This window comes from Meleagris gallopavo, chromosome 9, assembly GCF_905368555.1.
Source record: "Meleagris gallopavo chromosome 9, MGAL_WU_HG_1.1, whole genome shotgun sequence".
In the NCBI taxonomy this organism is placed as follows: domain Eukaryota; kingdom Metazoa; phylum Chordata; class Aves; order Galliformes; family Phasianidae; genus Meleagris; species Meleagris gallopavo.
The window spans coordinates 8,612,121-8,627,980 of record NC_139412.1 but is presented as its reverse complement, the minus strand read 5'-3'; the positions used below and the strand labels follow the sequence as shown (position 1 = coordinate 8,627,980).

General features: G+C 36.3%; 1 protein-coding gene across 1 annotated transcript; it reads left to right on the top strand.

Moving 5' to 3' along the window:
• The first annotated feature begins 3,969 nt into the window (after positions 1–3,969).
• On the top strand, positions 3,970–12,460 carry LOC104912175 (uncharacterized). Its single transcript, XM_010715252.4, has 7 exons — positions 3,970–4,130; positions 5,812–5,917; positions 6,116–6,289; positions 6,943–7,042; positions 9,349–9,437; positions 11,108–11,237; positions 11,683–12,460. Exons 1-7 carry the CDS (start codon positions 4,052–4,054, stop codon positions 11,689–11,691), a joined length of 687 nt encoding a protein of 228 aa, XP_010713554.1. The 5' UTR covers positions 3,970–4,051; the 3' UTR covers positions 11,692–12,460.
• Positions 12,461–15,860: the final 3,400 nt, after the last annotated feature.

Below are 15,860 nucleotides of genomic sequence, written 5' to 3'. Positions count from 1 at the left end.
AGTTGTTTATATGTGTTGAATAATGCAGAGTGCTTCCATCTTCTTTTCTTGGATAATTTCAAGAATGCTGAAGCTCAGGACTGAGGAAAAAAAGGCTTTTACCTACAATGGAGGAATGGCACGTTCTATTTAAAGACTGGGACATAGAAAATATATTTACTTCTGTATGACTCCACAATAATCTTCCAGGTAAAGTAATTTCTCAACCCATATGTTAATAAATAATGTTATGTATGGTGTGAACTACAGTATTGGCTGCCTGAACAAAAAAATGTGTGAACAAGGAGTGTGCCCATTTTAAATGTGATATGTGTAGACATTGTAAAGATTGTTTTAATACGTCAATATAACTGCCTTGTAGTGACAATTGTGAGTATTCTTCAGAGTCATTAAAATACAAAAATATGTATTTTAAACAAAAAAAAAAAGTGGTATTACAGCGCCGACTCTTCTGAAAAGGAGCAGTAATATGCACTTTGTGCATATTGTGTATAATTTCTCTTTTAAATTGCAGGGTTTTGGTGAAGAAAAAGCTTAGGTAAGTTGCTTTTAGTAAGCTGTAGTCAAGAAAATAGTGTAATCATAACCATTTGAGAAGTATCATATTTATTATTTGTATAACTACAGTACTGATGAGTTCTTCCAATAGATCAAAGCAAGTGTACAAACCAGGCTGAAGTGCTAAGCAGAAGGAAATCTAAAAATTGGCAAATCCTGAAACAACTGAAAGAAATTCTAGGTGTTTCCCTTGCTGTGATCAGACAATAGGTCTAAAGTGAGGCTGTGTTTTTAACTGCTGCTAACTTTCATAAGCCTCATTTGTAGCGATTGTAATAACATATCCAAGAAGTTTTTAGCTTTCTGTGCCTCCTTTGGAATCTCTGCAATTCAATGGTAGTAGAGTGTGTTATCCAGAGCTGTCTTGAAGCTGGTCTGGAATTGAGATTACAGCAAAGAGCAGTTGACCTGCTTTGACCTGTAACGTAAAGCCAGTAACTTTCATGGAGTCACAGAGTTGTAGAAGTTGGAAGGGACCTCCAGAGACATTGAGTGTAGCAGCCCTGCTAAAGCAGGTTCCCTACAGCAGGTTGCACAGGTTGGTGTCCAGATAAGGATACTGCACAGCCTTGTAGAATTAGTCTAGATGTCATTAATATGTAGATTGTAGCTGTAAAATGCATAATTTGATTTTTCAATGTTCCAGAAACCTGGGCAGTGTGAGGAAAAAAAGTTAGTATACTGTGAAATGAAAAGCTTAAAGCAGTTTTGGTCTGTGTGGCAGAAACTTAATCCATTGTTTAGTGCTTAAGTAAGTAGGCACTAAAAAGAAAAACCTACTGATGGCCTCTCTGACCCTTCTGTGGAGACTTGTCCAAATCTTTTGCATTCAGTAGAATCCCACTGTGCAATAGACAGCCAGTGGTCTGTTTTTTTTGTAGTACACATCAATAGAACAACTCATCTAAGTAAAGTCTGCTAATTAAAGCTTTCCTGAATCTTTTGTTTTAATCAAATTTAAAAGCCATAGATAGAAATGTTTTTTTTATCCCACAACATGAACTATCTGTGTTTAATGCTTAGTATTCAGTAGTTGTGAACTGGAGCCAGAGGGAAAACGCCATGTCATTTAGAACAACAAAGTATGTATACAAACAGGTACTTCTGCTTCTTTGTTACATCTGAAGAAAGATTACATGTTGTCTTACAGGCTATATGTTATTTTCTCTTTTCTTGGATGAGGAAGGCTGAATGTTGTGAAATATTGTTCTTCTGGCAGAGCTGAAGGTCTGACTTTCAGTCAAAGCTGTATTGTTAGAAGGATGTACAATATACCAGGCATTGATTTTTACAGATAATTATTCATCCTTTAAAAAATAAAGGTTAATTTTTACCTTTCATTGGTAATTTAACTATGCTCTGTGTGTCTTTGTGAGCAGCAGTTCCTGATTGGAAAAAAAATAAATAAATCTGTGCAGTGTTTTATGAAGAAATTTTAAGAGCATCATCCTTAAAACTAATGTTTGAACTTAAGCTACAAACTAGCTAATCTTTCACAAACTTTGTGTGCATCTCCATTTATTGTTGTGTGTTCTTCAGGATGGCAAGGCATTCACTCAGAGACTGCTGCAGATTGCGGGTATTACTGTGTAGTGAATTATTTTCAGGGAACATTTAACATTAAGGAAGAACAAAATTGTCCTGTGCTGTTTTGACCTACTGTGGAAGCTGCATGAGTATTGTTGTGTAAACTGAGTACAGTGTGACCAAAGTGATCCTTTGCATTAACGTTATATTAAGGTACTGGACAGACTGTCTAATTTTGAAATTGAACTACTCAGAAACATATTTTTAAGTTGCGCTTTTGAGGAGAAATGCCCTTCTAAATACTCTACAGTTGGTCAGCAGGGAAGATTCTAGTAAGTCTCTAAAAAGTGGTTAAGGGAAGGCAATATAATGGGAAAAGGTGTCATGTTCCTGTCTAAGTTGTTGCTGATGAGGTAGAATTTTAGAACAGTCCTGAATTGTTGCTGGGCAAATTTGGAAGCAGCTTGTGGTGCATGTGTCAAAGCCAGGCTTGAAAGAAAACAGTCCCAGAAGAGAATCAGAAACATGAGACTGAAGAGGTCCTGAGAAAACCAACAGTAAACATTCATGTAAAATAAATAAGTTTTTCTGACATACTAACTTCACTAAGGTCATAACAAAATACTAGCAGAAATTCCTATCAAAGAACACCTTAGAATAGTTTGTTTGTGCAGTAGAGTGGCAGAGGAACAAACAGCATCAACATTCATTGAGGTGAAATTCATAATCGTAACCCCAGTTTCTGATTCAGGAGAGTAGTAGTTACTTCTAGAAACTGAGATATTTATTTATCCTAGAAATGAACAAATGTTCTGACTTGGTTCTTGCCAGAACATACACAGGACTGCTTGACACAACCTCTGCCCAGCTGTGACTTAGGCTTTAACTTTTCAAAAAGACCAATAACACGCAGTCACTGAAGCAGGTTTATGGATATTGTCTACTTGTTTTTTTAATAATCTATGGAAAGAAGTCCATGCTATGAAGTTTTTTGTTCCAAATGTAGTGAATTGAACTGTTGTGCTTTGGGACTCAAACCTGGTGCAGTTATTCATGGAGAACAGGCATGATTTTGCCTTTACATTTTACCAGACAAGAATATCAAAATAAATCTGCAAGTTGGACTGAAATAAAACTGTAATTCCACATCTGCAAAAAGAAGAGATGCAAAGGCATTTGAAAATGCAAAAGGCCTTGTTTAGTAAGCTCAGAAATGTTTATTTCCTTTTAGAATCCGACTGGAAAATTCATAATTATTGTGGCGATAATGAGGAAGTACATGTATGCTATTTCATGCCCAACTATGGGAAAAGTTTCGGAAAAATCATAGAAATTATTTCATTAGAAATCATGAAAAAATCAAAAAGATTGCAACCATGTGTTGTAATTAAGCTGGTTGTGGATTGAAGAAAGTGGTGTTAGTAATATAATATGAGCTGCAGCAGTGTCTAGCAATCAGAGAAGCCATAATTGCAGCCAGATTTCATTTGTTTTGAAAGCACAAACATCTTAAGACCAATATCAAATACAAATAACCAACTTCCAGTATTCAGGTTGCTGTCTTTTAATGTGTTTTAAAACACTGTATATTCCAGGAACTCTATATTAAAATACATTCAGAGTTGCTATCTTTAAAAGGTAAGTTACACCTAAAAGGAGAACAGATAAACGCTTGTGACAGATACCTTGGCATGTTGGAAGTCATGCTGTTAAAGGAATTCTTTGTATTCAGAAATTGAAAGGGTAATGAACGTTTTATGGAACTACTTGCTTACCGTAAAATGAATTGCAGTGGAACGCTTACCAGGAAGTTGTATCTGATGCAAGTTAATTAGTAATTTTTTTTATAGAGAATGATGCTATAAAGCAAGCTCAAAATCCATGATCTTTGACTTGCTGTGGTCAACAGCAGTAACAGAAACTTCATTCTGCTGCTAGCATCATCTGAGAGAAGCTGTCTGTTACCATGTTTGGCTTCAGGATGTCCATTCTTAAAGTCTTGTTTTTCATTCTATTGGTGGCTGGTGATTCTCTGAGTCAAGAACGTAAGAAATGCATTTTTGCTTTATAGTTTGCTAGAAGAGTAATGTTGCTATTGAATACTTGGCTAACCTTTAGAGGCACTCCTGAAGTATTGCAAGCCCAGTGGCGTTGCTTCTTAACTGTTCTCTTAACTGTTTGGGTAGACGGAGTTTTTAATTATGGAAAAACAATGAAGTATTAAGATGTTTGTGTGTTAACTGCTTGTGTGTGTTTGTTAGGAAGTGTTTCATAGATTTTGAGTTCTGTACTGCCAAGAGTTTTGGACTGTTTAAGCCAACCTGTCAGATGGGATATATTTTAATCAAGTAAGACAGTTTTCTTTTCAGTTGGAAGAAATACTCAGTATGTTGGTTTTAAGAAGTTGTACATCCTTTTTATAGAAAGTAAACTGAATTCTTTTGAGATTAACATGGAGAAAATGATGAGTAATTAAGAGTATGAAGCCAGAGTGCATTGAAAAGAATGTTTTAAATGAAGACCTAACTATAACAGAATCAGAAATACTTGCATATGTATATAGGATTGGTAGGATTGTTTTATGTTTTATATATAGGATTGGGAAGATTGTTCTATGGGAGGATTTCCTGTAAGTGTTTGTTCTTAAACCCTTTAGAAAGAAAAGATATTGTTATATTGCGAATGACTCAGCAATGAAACTGAATATTACGGTCTTAATTCAAACTTCAAAAGTTTATCTTATGGTGAAAAGTTACGCAAATAATATTCAGCTGTATTGGTTGTTGGGTTGGTTGTTTTTTTTTTTTTCTGAATATAACAACGGTGCTTAGTCTTGCAAGTCTTTCAGTTCTAATTATCTTCCTCACATTTATCCAGTGGTTGATCATTTAGTAGTACATTCCATGTGAAGATTTCAGGTGTGTGTCCCTCAATGCTTTACTGCAGGCAGGAATTATGTTAGACTTTGCAAGCTTTGTACCAGAACCTCTGGTTCAGCTTGCAGCTTGTTGGTGTGAATGATGAGGACAGCGTTCAGGCCAAATCCTGTGTAGGAAAGAAACAGATAGCAAAGAATTCGTAGGGTTGTAGGCCTGAAATGTGATAACTTCTGAGGTTTGACAGTGGTTTCCTGGTGAGGTAATTATTTCTGGACATCCATGTACTTCTGTAGTACTGTAAGCAGTTGACTTCTGGATCATAATTTACAACCCACAATGCATGTACAGTAAAAGAGTGGGAGGAGAAAGCCATATTAATGCAAAATAAATCCTTTATTATAGTAAAATGAGGAATAATAATCTAAAAGAAAACCATACAAAAAGGTTTTGCTTGAGTTTATAGTTTGAGAAGTTGAGTCCCAAATGGATTTCATGATTTCTAGTCTTTGCCAATGATCCAGAGACTATACACACTATAATTCATCTATAGTCATATTTAAATAATGTGATAAAAATTATAATCATATCAGCCATACACTTTGCTGTCTATCTGGAAGGTTGTTGTAAATTCAAAGTAAATTGAGCTGGTAAGCCTTAATTTCTCCAATCATTTCAAAAGTTTTAAGGGACAAGTCACTGGAAATTAAGATTTAGTATTTTTTGCAGAGTATATCATATGAAGCTTAAATCTCTAATGTAATTGGAAATACACATTGATAACAGTATGCTACCATATAAATGTCTTAAGTTGTTTTTCTTTATTATTGTTGTTGTTTTTAATTTACAGCCAACTGCACTGCAGTTGAGGACTTTGGTGACTGCAGTGGTAATAGTGACGGCTTCTGTCCTGCCAAAGTTCCTTGTCAATGTAAAAATGAAAAACCTTTTTGCAGGTGGGTTGTAGTGGTCTTTTTCATGTAAATGTGCTTGTGAAATATATTGTTAACAAAGAAAGAAATCTAGACCCAGCACTGTGCTGTGTGAAAGTGGATGTTGATCTTCATTCACAATCTGCATGAAATCACATTTGCTTTTTTTTTTTTGTATTACTTACATTTTAGCAACATTATTTTAAATGTTTTTATTTGCAGATGTGATTACTACAGAGAGGGCTGGATGGAGTATTGGTATATGGGCCCTAAATGTAACCAGCTTTGGAACACACTGGATTTAATACTAGTATCTGTTCTTCCTGCAGTAGCCCTGGTTTTCTTAGTTGTTGCAATATTTCAGTGTGTCTACTGCTGTAAAGGTAAAAAAGCCAGGTAAGTTACTCTGGATACTGTTAAAAATGTTTTTATAATCAAAACTAAAATAAAGCAAAAGTAGTCTGGTATTCTGATTAATTTGCAACCTCTTGATACTTAAATCAACAAGTTTACCATATAACATCCTTTACCAAAGTATTCCTTGTACAATTTAATCCTAAATCAAACACCTTAAGTTATTCATCTTTTACCACACTATTCACAACTTCATTCAAAGTCGTTGTTTCTCTTCTTTACACAAGCTTTAAATACTAAGATGTGCATTTACTACTTCTAACTCAAGACTACCAAATCTTTCTTGCTGATATATTTGCTGTGAAGGATTGGCTTGCTTTTCTCACGTTTGAAAACTAAACAAGAAATCAGCTAAACACTGACAAGTGTTGCAGATTAAACATTACCCATTGGTAATTTGAGCTTTTCTTTGCTTTCAACACTTTGTTTACACTTTCCTTGTGTCCTGTTAGCATGTATTCCTGGTGTGTCCTGTGTTATTGAAGAACTGCAGTGTTACATAGCTTGCAAGTATCATTGCCCCAATAAATCTCAGTTGATGGTACAGTTTGTGAACAAATCTGCAGCCCAAAAAGATTCACTATGACACACAAAACTTGCTGATGCTCTAAATTCATGTTCTTCCTCCCCACCAGGAAGCAAACAAATTCTCCATACCAAGAAGTACACCACAACCCTACATTTAGTCACGAACTGTCTGGTAACCTGGGACATGCTTCTCAGCAGTCACCAAGGGTAAGAGATGTTGTGCTGTGCATCACGTGTTCCTCTTTCTAGTGGAAATTGAACATGACCTTGTGGTTCAACAGAGTGGTGTATGAATAGCATAAAGCTGTCCTCTTGTAAAACTAAAGATAACCTCAGTTTAAGATCTTAGTTTTATTTGTCTAGCATTTGATTTCCAAGGTCTCATCTAAATGTATGAACCTCTTCATCAAGCATGAAATTAGCTTGCAGAGGAGAAAACAAAGAACTGGGTATTATTTTGAAACTATATCCAAATAAATAGAATATCAGTGTTAAAAAGAGAGAAAACTTGAATATGAGCTCAAGCACATGTTCTGGCCTCTTTCCTTTTTTTATCAGTGTTCTCTTCTAGCTGCCAGGTGAACTAGTTTCAGCCTGATCAGCTCATAAACTCAATCATTGCATGCTATTACTGGTAATAGTGCCAGTGCAAGAAAAAGGGCAGTAGTGCGCAGCCAGAGAGGAAGAAATTGTTACTGTCAGATTTGAACCCATTAAAACTGCTTGATGAGCTGCACCTACAGTTTCATTTGTGTACTAGCTACATTTCACCAGAGGAAAAACTGGCTGAACGTGTAGTACATCTGGAATTTCAGAGCCATCAATATTGATTTCTGTATGAGAAGAGACAATGTAGGAAATAACAGTTCTCTGTTTTTAATGCAAGAACTAAGCAGTGTCAAATGAAACGAGGCAGAAGTTTTAAGCAAAAAATAGTGCTTTTTCAAAAATTAAATAGTCCAGCAACGTTCTTTGAATGTGGATCCACGAAGGGCCAGGTGTTGCCTTCTGGTCTAGGCTAACTGCTGTGTCAGGTTTCTCCATTACGCAAGGTGTACTTTATACCAGAGGTTCTCACTTGAACTGGTGGTTAGCACAAGAGAAGGTGGATAAATACTTTTCAAAATCAGAACAGGAAATGTGAAATAAAAAGAAAGATGAACAGGAGTATATTTTTGTGTCTTTGTATTCACTTTCTCATTCTGTATTTGAAGTTATTATTTTATTTAAAGAGTGTATACTGTCTGAGGACACTTTATAAGCTATAGAGAAAAGAAAGAAGGGAATGTAGTCAGATGTATTATTTCCTGTTAAATATGTTTGTGAACTATTAGTATCTTGGAAATTGAGTATATTAATGGAAAAAAAAATGGTATGAGACGCCTTCACCAGCAGATGGTGCTGTTTAATTTGGAAATAATTCTGAATATCATGTAAATAATGCTATAATTTTCAAGGCATGAATTAGACCAAATTTTGCACGTCTAGTTGAGGAAAGAAATCTTATTGTAAAATGATCTACTCTGGATGATGGTTGTAGTATGTCCTACTTCCTCGTTATCCAGACAGTACATTGAAGCCCAGAGACAAATGATTCTGCCTGCCTCATCTCCTTGTTAGATGTGATGGTCATGAGTATGTGAGCTGCCAACGTGGCAGCCTTGTGCACATATTATTCTGTAAACTGGGGAACCTTAACCAAAACTGCCTGAGGGAGGCGAGAGAGGAAACTGTGATCTGAATCTGTGTCTTAGTTTCAACTGGGACAGGGTTGTTTTCTGCAGAGAGTCTGGTATGATAGCTCCAGCTTTTGCTCTTGCAAGTGATCTTCCCTGAATACTGCTTCTCTCCTGCTGGTGCTGTATTTTGAAAATTGCCTCAGGTCATTAGATTTTTTTGGGTTTTTTTTGTTTGTTTTGTTTTTTGTTTAAACAAAGATACCTTTAGCAAACGAATATAATGTATTAGTTTTATGAGTATAGAACAGATTTTTTGTTTCTTCATGATGTTTTCATTCGTCCTCTAGAAATATGTCTGGGAAGACAGAAGCCAGTTTAAGCAGCAGTATTCATTGGTCCTTCATTATCAATCACTGTATTTAGTTTAATTTTAGACTTGGTGTTGCATAAATCTGAGGCAAATCCACTGTTATTTATGGAGTGGCATCTTCTTGAAATGTTTAATCATAAGAGACTCAACAGAACTCACTGGACTCAGTAAGACCCTTAATACCTAGTTTGCCTTAATTGTACAGACTTACCTGGGTACTTCTCTGTTACGCCCTAGGCGTACATTTTCCACGTTACTCAAATACTTAAAGGTCTTCCTTCTACTGAATCTTTTAGATAAATTGAACTTATATATGTTAAAACATGTCTGTACTGTTATATATTTTGTTACCAAGGAAGAAGTCATCCTATACATCTTTCCACCAAAGGCAACTGCGAATGCACCGTACCTAGTGAACTATTTCTGTAATTTGTTATTTTGCTGTGTGCAACCCTTATGTACAGGTCGCCTGGACTGGACAACTGCCGAAAGCTGTACTGAGAAGACAAGACTTTGATGATCTCCCAGGCCCAAGTCACTTAGATAATTCTAGGTATGCTGTTATTTTTCACAGAATCACAGAATCACAGAATTGTAGGGGTTGGAAGGGACCTCTAGAGATCATTGAGACCAACCCCCCTGCCAAAGCAGGTTCCCTACACCAGGTCGCACAGGTAGGCGTCCAGGCGAGACTTGAATATCTCCAGAGAAGGAGACTCCACAACCTCCCTGGGCAGCCTGTTCCAGTGCTCCGTCACCTCACCGTGAAGAAGTTCTTACGCACATTCGTGCGAAACTTCCTATGCTGCAGCTGATGTCCGTTTCCCCTCGTCCTGTCTCCACGTACCACTGAAAAGAGACTGGCCTCACCGCTATGGCCGCCACACCTCAGATATTTACAAACCTGGATCAGGTCCCCTCTCAGTCGTCTTTTCTCAAGGCTAAACAGACCCAGTTCGCTTAGCCTTTCTTCATAGGGGAGATGCTCCAGGCCCTTCACCATCTTTGTGGCCCTCCGCTGGACTCTTTCCAAGAGATCCCTGTCTTTTTTGTACTGGGGAGCCCAGAACTGGACACAGTACTCCAGAGGAGGCCTTACCAGGGCAGAGTAGAGAGGGAGGATCACCTCCCTCGACCTGCTGGACACGCTCTTTTTAATGCACCCCAGAATGCCATTGGCCTTTTTGGCCACGAGGGCACACTGCTGGCTCATGGCCAACCTGTCGTCCACCAGGATGCCCAGGTCCCAATCTTCCATCTTTTCTTCTTCTTTTTTTTTTTTTTTATCATTTTCACTTGATCCTTAGGTTTGAAAACCAATCGTTTCTGTGTAGTTCTGCTAGTGACATGACAGAGATCCAGTAAATGCTGAAACATTTGACTAAGTAACTTGCATAAGTTATTTTGTGGCTTGAATGTGATAGAAAAGGTTCTAAGTATGAGCTGGCAGACAGGACTAAATTTGTCAGCTTTCTCTGTATGACTTCAAAATACGTTATTATGTAATAATAACTCACATTGTATCGTAACTCACATTGATCAAATTTGTGTTTTTAAAGTGTGTCGATGTATTATATTAGGAAAGCAGACTACTAAAATGAAAAAGTTGATGTGAATTTCTTTCTGCAGCTAAATTCTAGAGTACTGGTTTATCCAAAGGCTAAGATATGGTTTTACTCTAAAAATTTTAATTATTTTGTTGGAAACATTTTCCTTAGTTTTGCTTTCTTACTTTAATCTTCCTCACTAACACCTGCCCAGTGTTGCATATACTACCAGCAGTTTTTGCAGAGAACATGTTTCCCATGAGACAAATAAGTGATAGCAGAACATTTTCCTCATAAGCAGCAGGGTCCTACCGTAGAAACAGTCTGGAGCTGTCTAATACTTTGGTCCATCAAGAAGCCCTCTTTTTTTTTTTTTTTTTTTTTAAATATGAACATGGAAAATGTTGATGGTCAACTTATGATGTATTACTGTAAAAAAAAAATAATAATAATAAAAAAAAAATCCCACATTAATGTCTTTAAATTCACTTTTGTAGGATGAGCGGTCTTTTGCAGTAAAAGGAATTTAAAAGATAGAGCAGTTTGTTGTCTTACTGCAATAGCATCGACATCATGTATGCAGTTAACAAGCTTTATTATTTTTATTTATTATTTAAACAAATACTCTAATTTACATCATACACTTTCTTTACAATGTCTTTTTTCTTTTGCATAGCCCCAGGTATGCTCAGCCACTGAGGAGACCAGACTATGTTTCCAGCCAGCAGCCCCAACAATTCGACAGCTTTGTCTATCCAGGCAACAATAGACCTTATGGAGGTTATGCAGAAGACAGGCAGTATTCGGTATGTATGAAAACCACACCTACACTTATAGACCAGGCAGTCTTGGTACTGAGAGCAATTTATCGTAACTCACATTGATCAAATTTGTGTTGCTGAATAAGGATATGAGTTAATAGAAGGCCTGAAAGTTCCTGTACAGGTATTTTCTTCAGGGATATTACATACCTGCCAATTCCAGTCTAAATTATGTAAACTATGCAGAACAGAAAGAGCAGTTTGCTTGGTAGGGACCTTCAAAGATCATGCCTGCTGAAATGTTTTTATATATTTCAAAACCTGCTTCAGTTTGTGTATACAAAATTTAATATGTTGTTTGCATAAAAATACTAATAAAATATACTAATAAAAGAAATACGTAAATGTAGATTAGATACCAAATATTTTAATGACAAGTACACTAGGAAGTGTATGTCATGCTAACAGTTGAATTCTAATCTCTTTGCAGAGATACTAATACCAGTGCTTCCTTGATCTGAAGTTTCTCAGAATGCTGCATTATCAATGAATGAGAAATCCAAACGTTGAGAGATCAGTAAGGCCTTGTGTACCTGGATGCAGAGAAAATAGTAACTCGTAGAGAGCACTAGAAGTCATTCCAAAAAAAGTATAGAAGATAATTATAAAACAAAACATAATTACAAAACTATTACCCAATTTATTTACTGTATAATTTATGAAAGTTTATCTTTTTTTGGATACCTGATTTAACAGTTTATACATCTGTTTCTAGGAATTACTTAAATTGTTGCATATCTATCTGGACAGAGATTTCTGTGATTAACTATGTTGTGTGCCTGACAAGTACCTGTTAGAAAAAGCTGCTTTTTCTCAGAGGAAACTCATAGGAAAGAAGGTCTTCCCAAAAATTCAGTATGAGATCTGACAAATACACATGCTAATCATCATTCTTCCTTCATTGCTGTGGATTTAAACCTATATTAAAAAGAAAGGAGAAGTTGCATTTTTCCTTATTTCTCAGGAAGGCTTGTCAAAGACAGCTTCTGCCGAGTATAGTTTTTCCATTTGGCTTTCCCATTCCTTTGTGATTTTTTTTCTCTACTCTGTTTCGCTCACAAGCTAGTGAGCAATGGTTCCTAATATAATGTTTTTTAATAAGACCATATATTTTTCTGACTGAAATCATGGAGATTCTTCAGGGCATTTTAGTGTGTAGAATCTATTGTTCCCTGATAGGCATTTGTTTTTCTTTTTTTTTTTTTTTTCCACCAGAAGAGCCATTAGTTAAGGAAGAAAAGCAACAGATTTCATACAATCTTGAACATTTATTAAAATTTGTATTCTTGCTTGTTCCAGTATCCCAAAGAATGAGGCAAAAGGGAAGGAAGGTTCTCTTGTCAGGTGTAGCCACCTACTCCACTGATACTAGCAGCATTGAACGAGTGTAACTGAGGCACTTAGGTTCTCGTTTTCTCAAGATGCATCAAATACTGAAAAACTGGCCAGTATAGCAATGTGAGCCCTGCAGTCCCTTGTTTCTTTTTCACTTTATCTTAGTCACTTTGTTGAACCTAACAGCTCAAATTTTTTTTCTTTAAAAATACAGTCTGTCTTTGTAACATCTCTTGTCAATAATGAAAATAAATGAAACTATGGAAAATTGACTGCCTTACCACTAACTAAGAAATAAAAGGTACTGAAAACCTGAATATTTTCCCTATTTTCCAAAATGGCTCAAGCACATTATTTTAACATTTATTCTAAGTGAGTATTTTCTTTAATGTTAGATGATGTGTGAAACAGTATGACAGAATAGAATCCTAAGGTTTTTAGAAACATGAAAATACTGACATTTCTTTCTTATAAATCAGAATTCCCTCCTTATAACCAGCTTCATGGCTTAGCTGCATTATGGCACTTTCTGTGCTCTCCACAACTGTCAGTTATTGGCTGAACTATCTTGGCTTTCCTGTGCAAGTACGCTGGTAGAGAAGCCAGAAATCTATCCAGACCCCTTTCATTTTCCTTTCTTTTCCTTGAAAAAAATGTAGTTAATAGATTCGGCTCCCTAAAAATGGAACTATATCTCCAAAACTGGCAGTTTTTTCATAGCTCTGTAACTTAGCTTCTGTTGTGAGAGCTAAATCTCCAGCCAAAATTTGTTGTTGTTGTTTTTGCTTTGTTTTCTGGAAACTATCTAACGTGGGTAGGTTTCCCAATTTTACTACTGTAAGAAACCAGTAGGCATTTCAGTCTGGGCCTTAAAATTATTGAGGCAGATTTGCAAATTGTTAAATCACTGAATGATAGGGTAATTTTTCATGAATAGCTGAAAATACATTCACCAAAATTCATTGAAAAGAATCCAAAGAGTTTCTGAATGTGGACTGCTTGTAAACCTGCATTATAATGTCCTCTGAGGCTCTGCGCAGCCGAGAACAATGCCTTTACATGTCAGCATTAATAATTTTCTTGCTGATTAAAGCACAAATATAAAATATTCATACTTTTAACATCCACACAATCAGCTTGAAGAAGCATCTTGTCTCACCGGAGGATGAAGCATGGAACTATTACACTCCATTTACTTGTGTGACCGACTGTCCTTTCTATAGGCACGTTCAGTGAAAGTATCCTACTAATCATCCAGTTTGTATCAGGAATACGTGAAAATATTTGTCTGTCATCATCTGAATCATAACAGAAACTGGTATTTAGATCTTAGGCTATCAGTTTAAGCTATTAAGACCCAAGAAGGGTCAGGTACGAGCGTATCAAAATTCTGTCCATGAATTATTTTTTCCATCATTTTTAGCCTCCAGTAGTGCCATAATTAAAAAACCTCTGGATGTTACTGACCTCTGGCTCCACTCACCAATCTGTGGGTAACTGTAGAATTTGAGTGCTAGATTTCATATTCTACCTCTCCTTTGCAAAGGCATAGGAGAAAGAGATGAGGCAATCCTGTCAAATATACTTGGTGCCGGCAAGAGAAGAGCTATCTAGAGGTACGTGCTCATGCTGCTTAAATGAAAATGAATAAATTTTCACAGAGAACGAAGCTTTCCTGTTCAGACTTCTCTGCTCTTTGTTCTTCAGGCAGATGAAGAGTTGCAGGACATCAGCCAGAGGGATAGGCACTGCTCCTGTTTTACTTAACCATTCATGATCAAATCATCAGTGTTAACATCAGGCAGTGGTATGTGAAAGAAAAAAAAGTGAAGAAAGTGCTTGAAATAATGTGGTGTCATTTAAAGTAATCATTACAATTGTAAATACCTTTTTGATTACATCATTATGCTTCGGATGTCTCCCTCTTACCTGGAGAGCCAAGAAGCTCCACAGTTCTTTGGAACTTTGTGTTCTTAGCTGAAGGTTAAAGGGCAAGTCTGGTCTTCAGCTAGTTACGGTTATTACGATGTGCTACTTCCCTGTCAGGTATAAACATTTTTAATTGTTGTACAGAGTGGTGTTTTGGCTTTTGTACATTCTTTCTGATTCAGTGCTGTGACTTTTCATATTTAGATACCTGTGATCATTGGTATCTTAGGTTTGCTTTGGCGTGGTCGTGATTTTCTTGCTGTTTTTTTCATTCTGTGCTTCTGCTCAGTACTTTATTTGTAATTGCGCACTCACTCTGCAGATAATGCATGTTGGTTCTGATTTTATATGTTATGTCACATTGTTGGCAGTAGCCTTGTTGTTGCTTGTTGCTGCTTTTTGCTTTGAGCTTTCCCTTGGTATTTCAGAAGAGGGAACCCAGTACAGATTGGATTTTGTTGAGGAAAAGGGATAATTGTCTCTGGTTTTTTGATTGTAAGATGCTAGTAAGATGCTCTCTCTCTCACTTTTCCAATTACACAGTTTTATGATTCTTTTTAGTTATTTTTCCACTCATTCATACATTTTGGACAACCCATTAGACTTTTAGGCAGCTGAATCCCACTGTCCATGAACAAAATTCAAAATTCATGTCAAATGTAACTGTAAAGGCAAAACTTTATAAAACAAAGATTCATTTCTTTGAGTTACCTACGTTCTTGTTACCTATTTAAAAAAAAAAAAAAAACCTCAACAGTTGATTGTTATGTCCTTAATGGTGTTTGAAAGTTGACCAACTCCGTGCAAATATATGTTGAAAACAATTTGAGCACCCATTTAACAGGTTGGTTTCTAAATTAGAGGTGTTTGTATGCTACCGTACCCTTAGCTTTGAGCAGAATAAGCTTAGAAGAATTCACATGTACAACCCATTTGGGTCAGTCAGAGAACAGACCTGATAGGCTCCCCTAGACTTAAAAGTTTTTGTATGTTGTGTGCGCCATTTCTAGGTGTTGAACAATTTAGTAATGTGGGGACTAAGATATATTCATTCTAGCAAGATCCTACGGATACTGTAACACATTGTTTTGCTACATCTTCTGAAGTTAAGACAAAAAAAAAAACCACCAAAAAAACGAACTACCTAGATGGGAATTGAATCCACATTGCTTACTTTGAGGCAGAAGTCCACCATGTGGACAGGGTAAGTTTCCCAGTGGTTCTAAATTTAGTTAAACGTGTACATTTTAGCTACATACAGAATGTAGGTTTTAGAGACCTAAGATTAGAATTTTAATTCTTATTTTTTAATACTTCGTTAAGAGGTAGATTTTGTGGGCTTTG

Bases quoted from the DNA above. Each gene is read 5' to 3' on its own strand.
- LOC104912175 (XM_010715252.4), top strand. From the start codon at position 4,052: ATGTTTGGCTTCAGGATGTCCATTCTTAAAGTCTTGTTTTTCATTCTA. The intron at 4,131-5,811 runs GTAAGAAATGCA...TTTAATTTACAG, and splicing joins TGATTCTCTGAGTCAAGAAC to CCAACTGCACTGCAGTTGAG. The intron at 7,043-9,348 runs GTAAGAGATGTT...CCTTATGTACAG, and splicing joins CTTCTCAGCAGTCACCAAGG to GTCGCCTGGACTGGACAACT.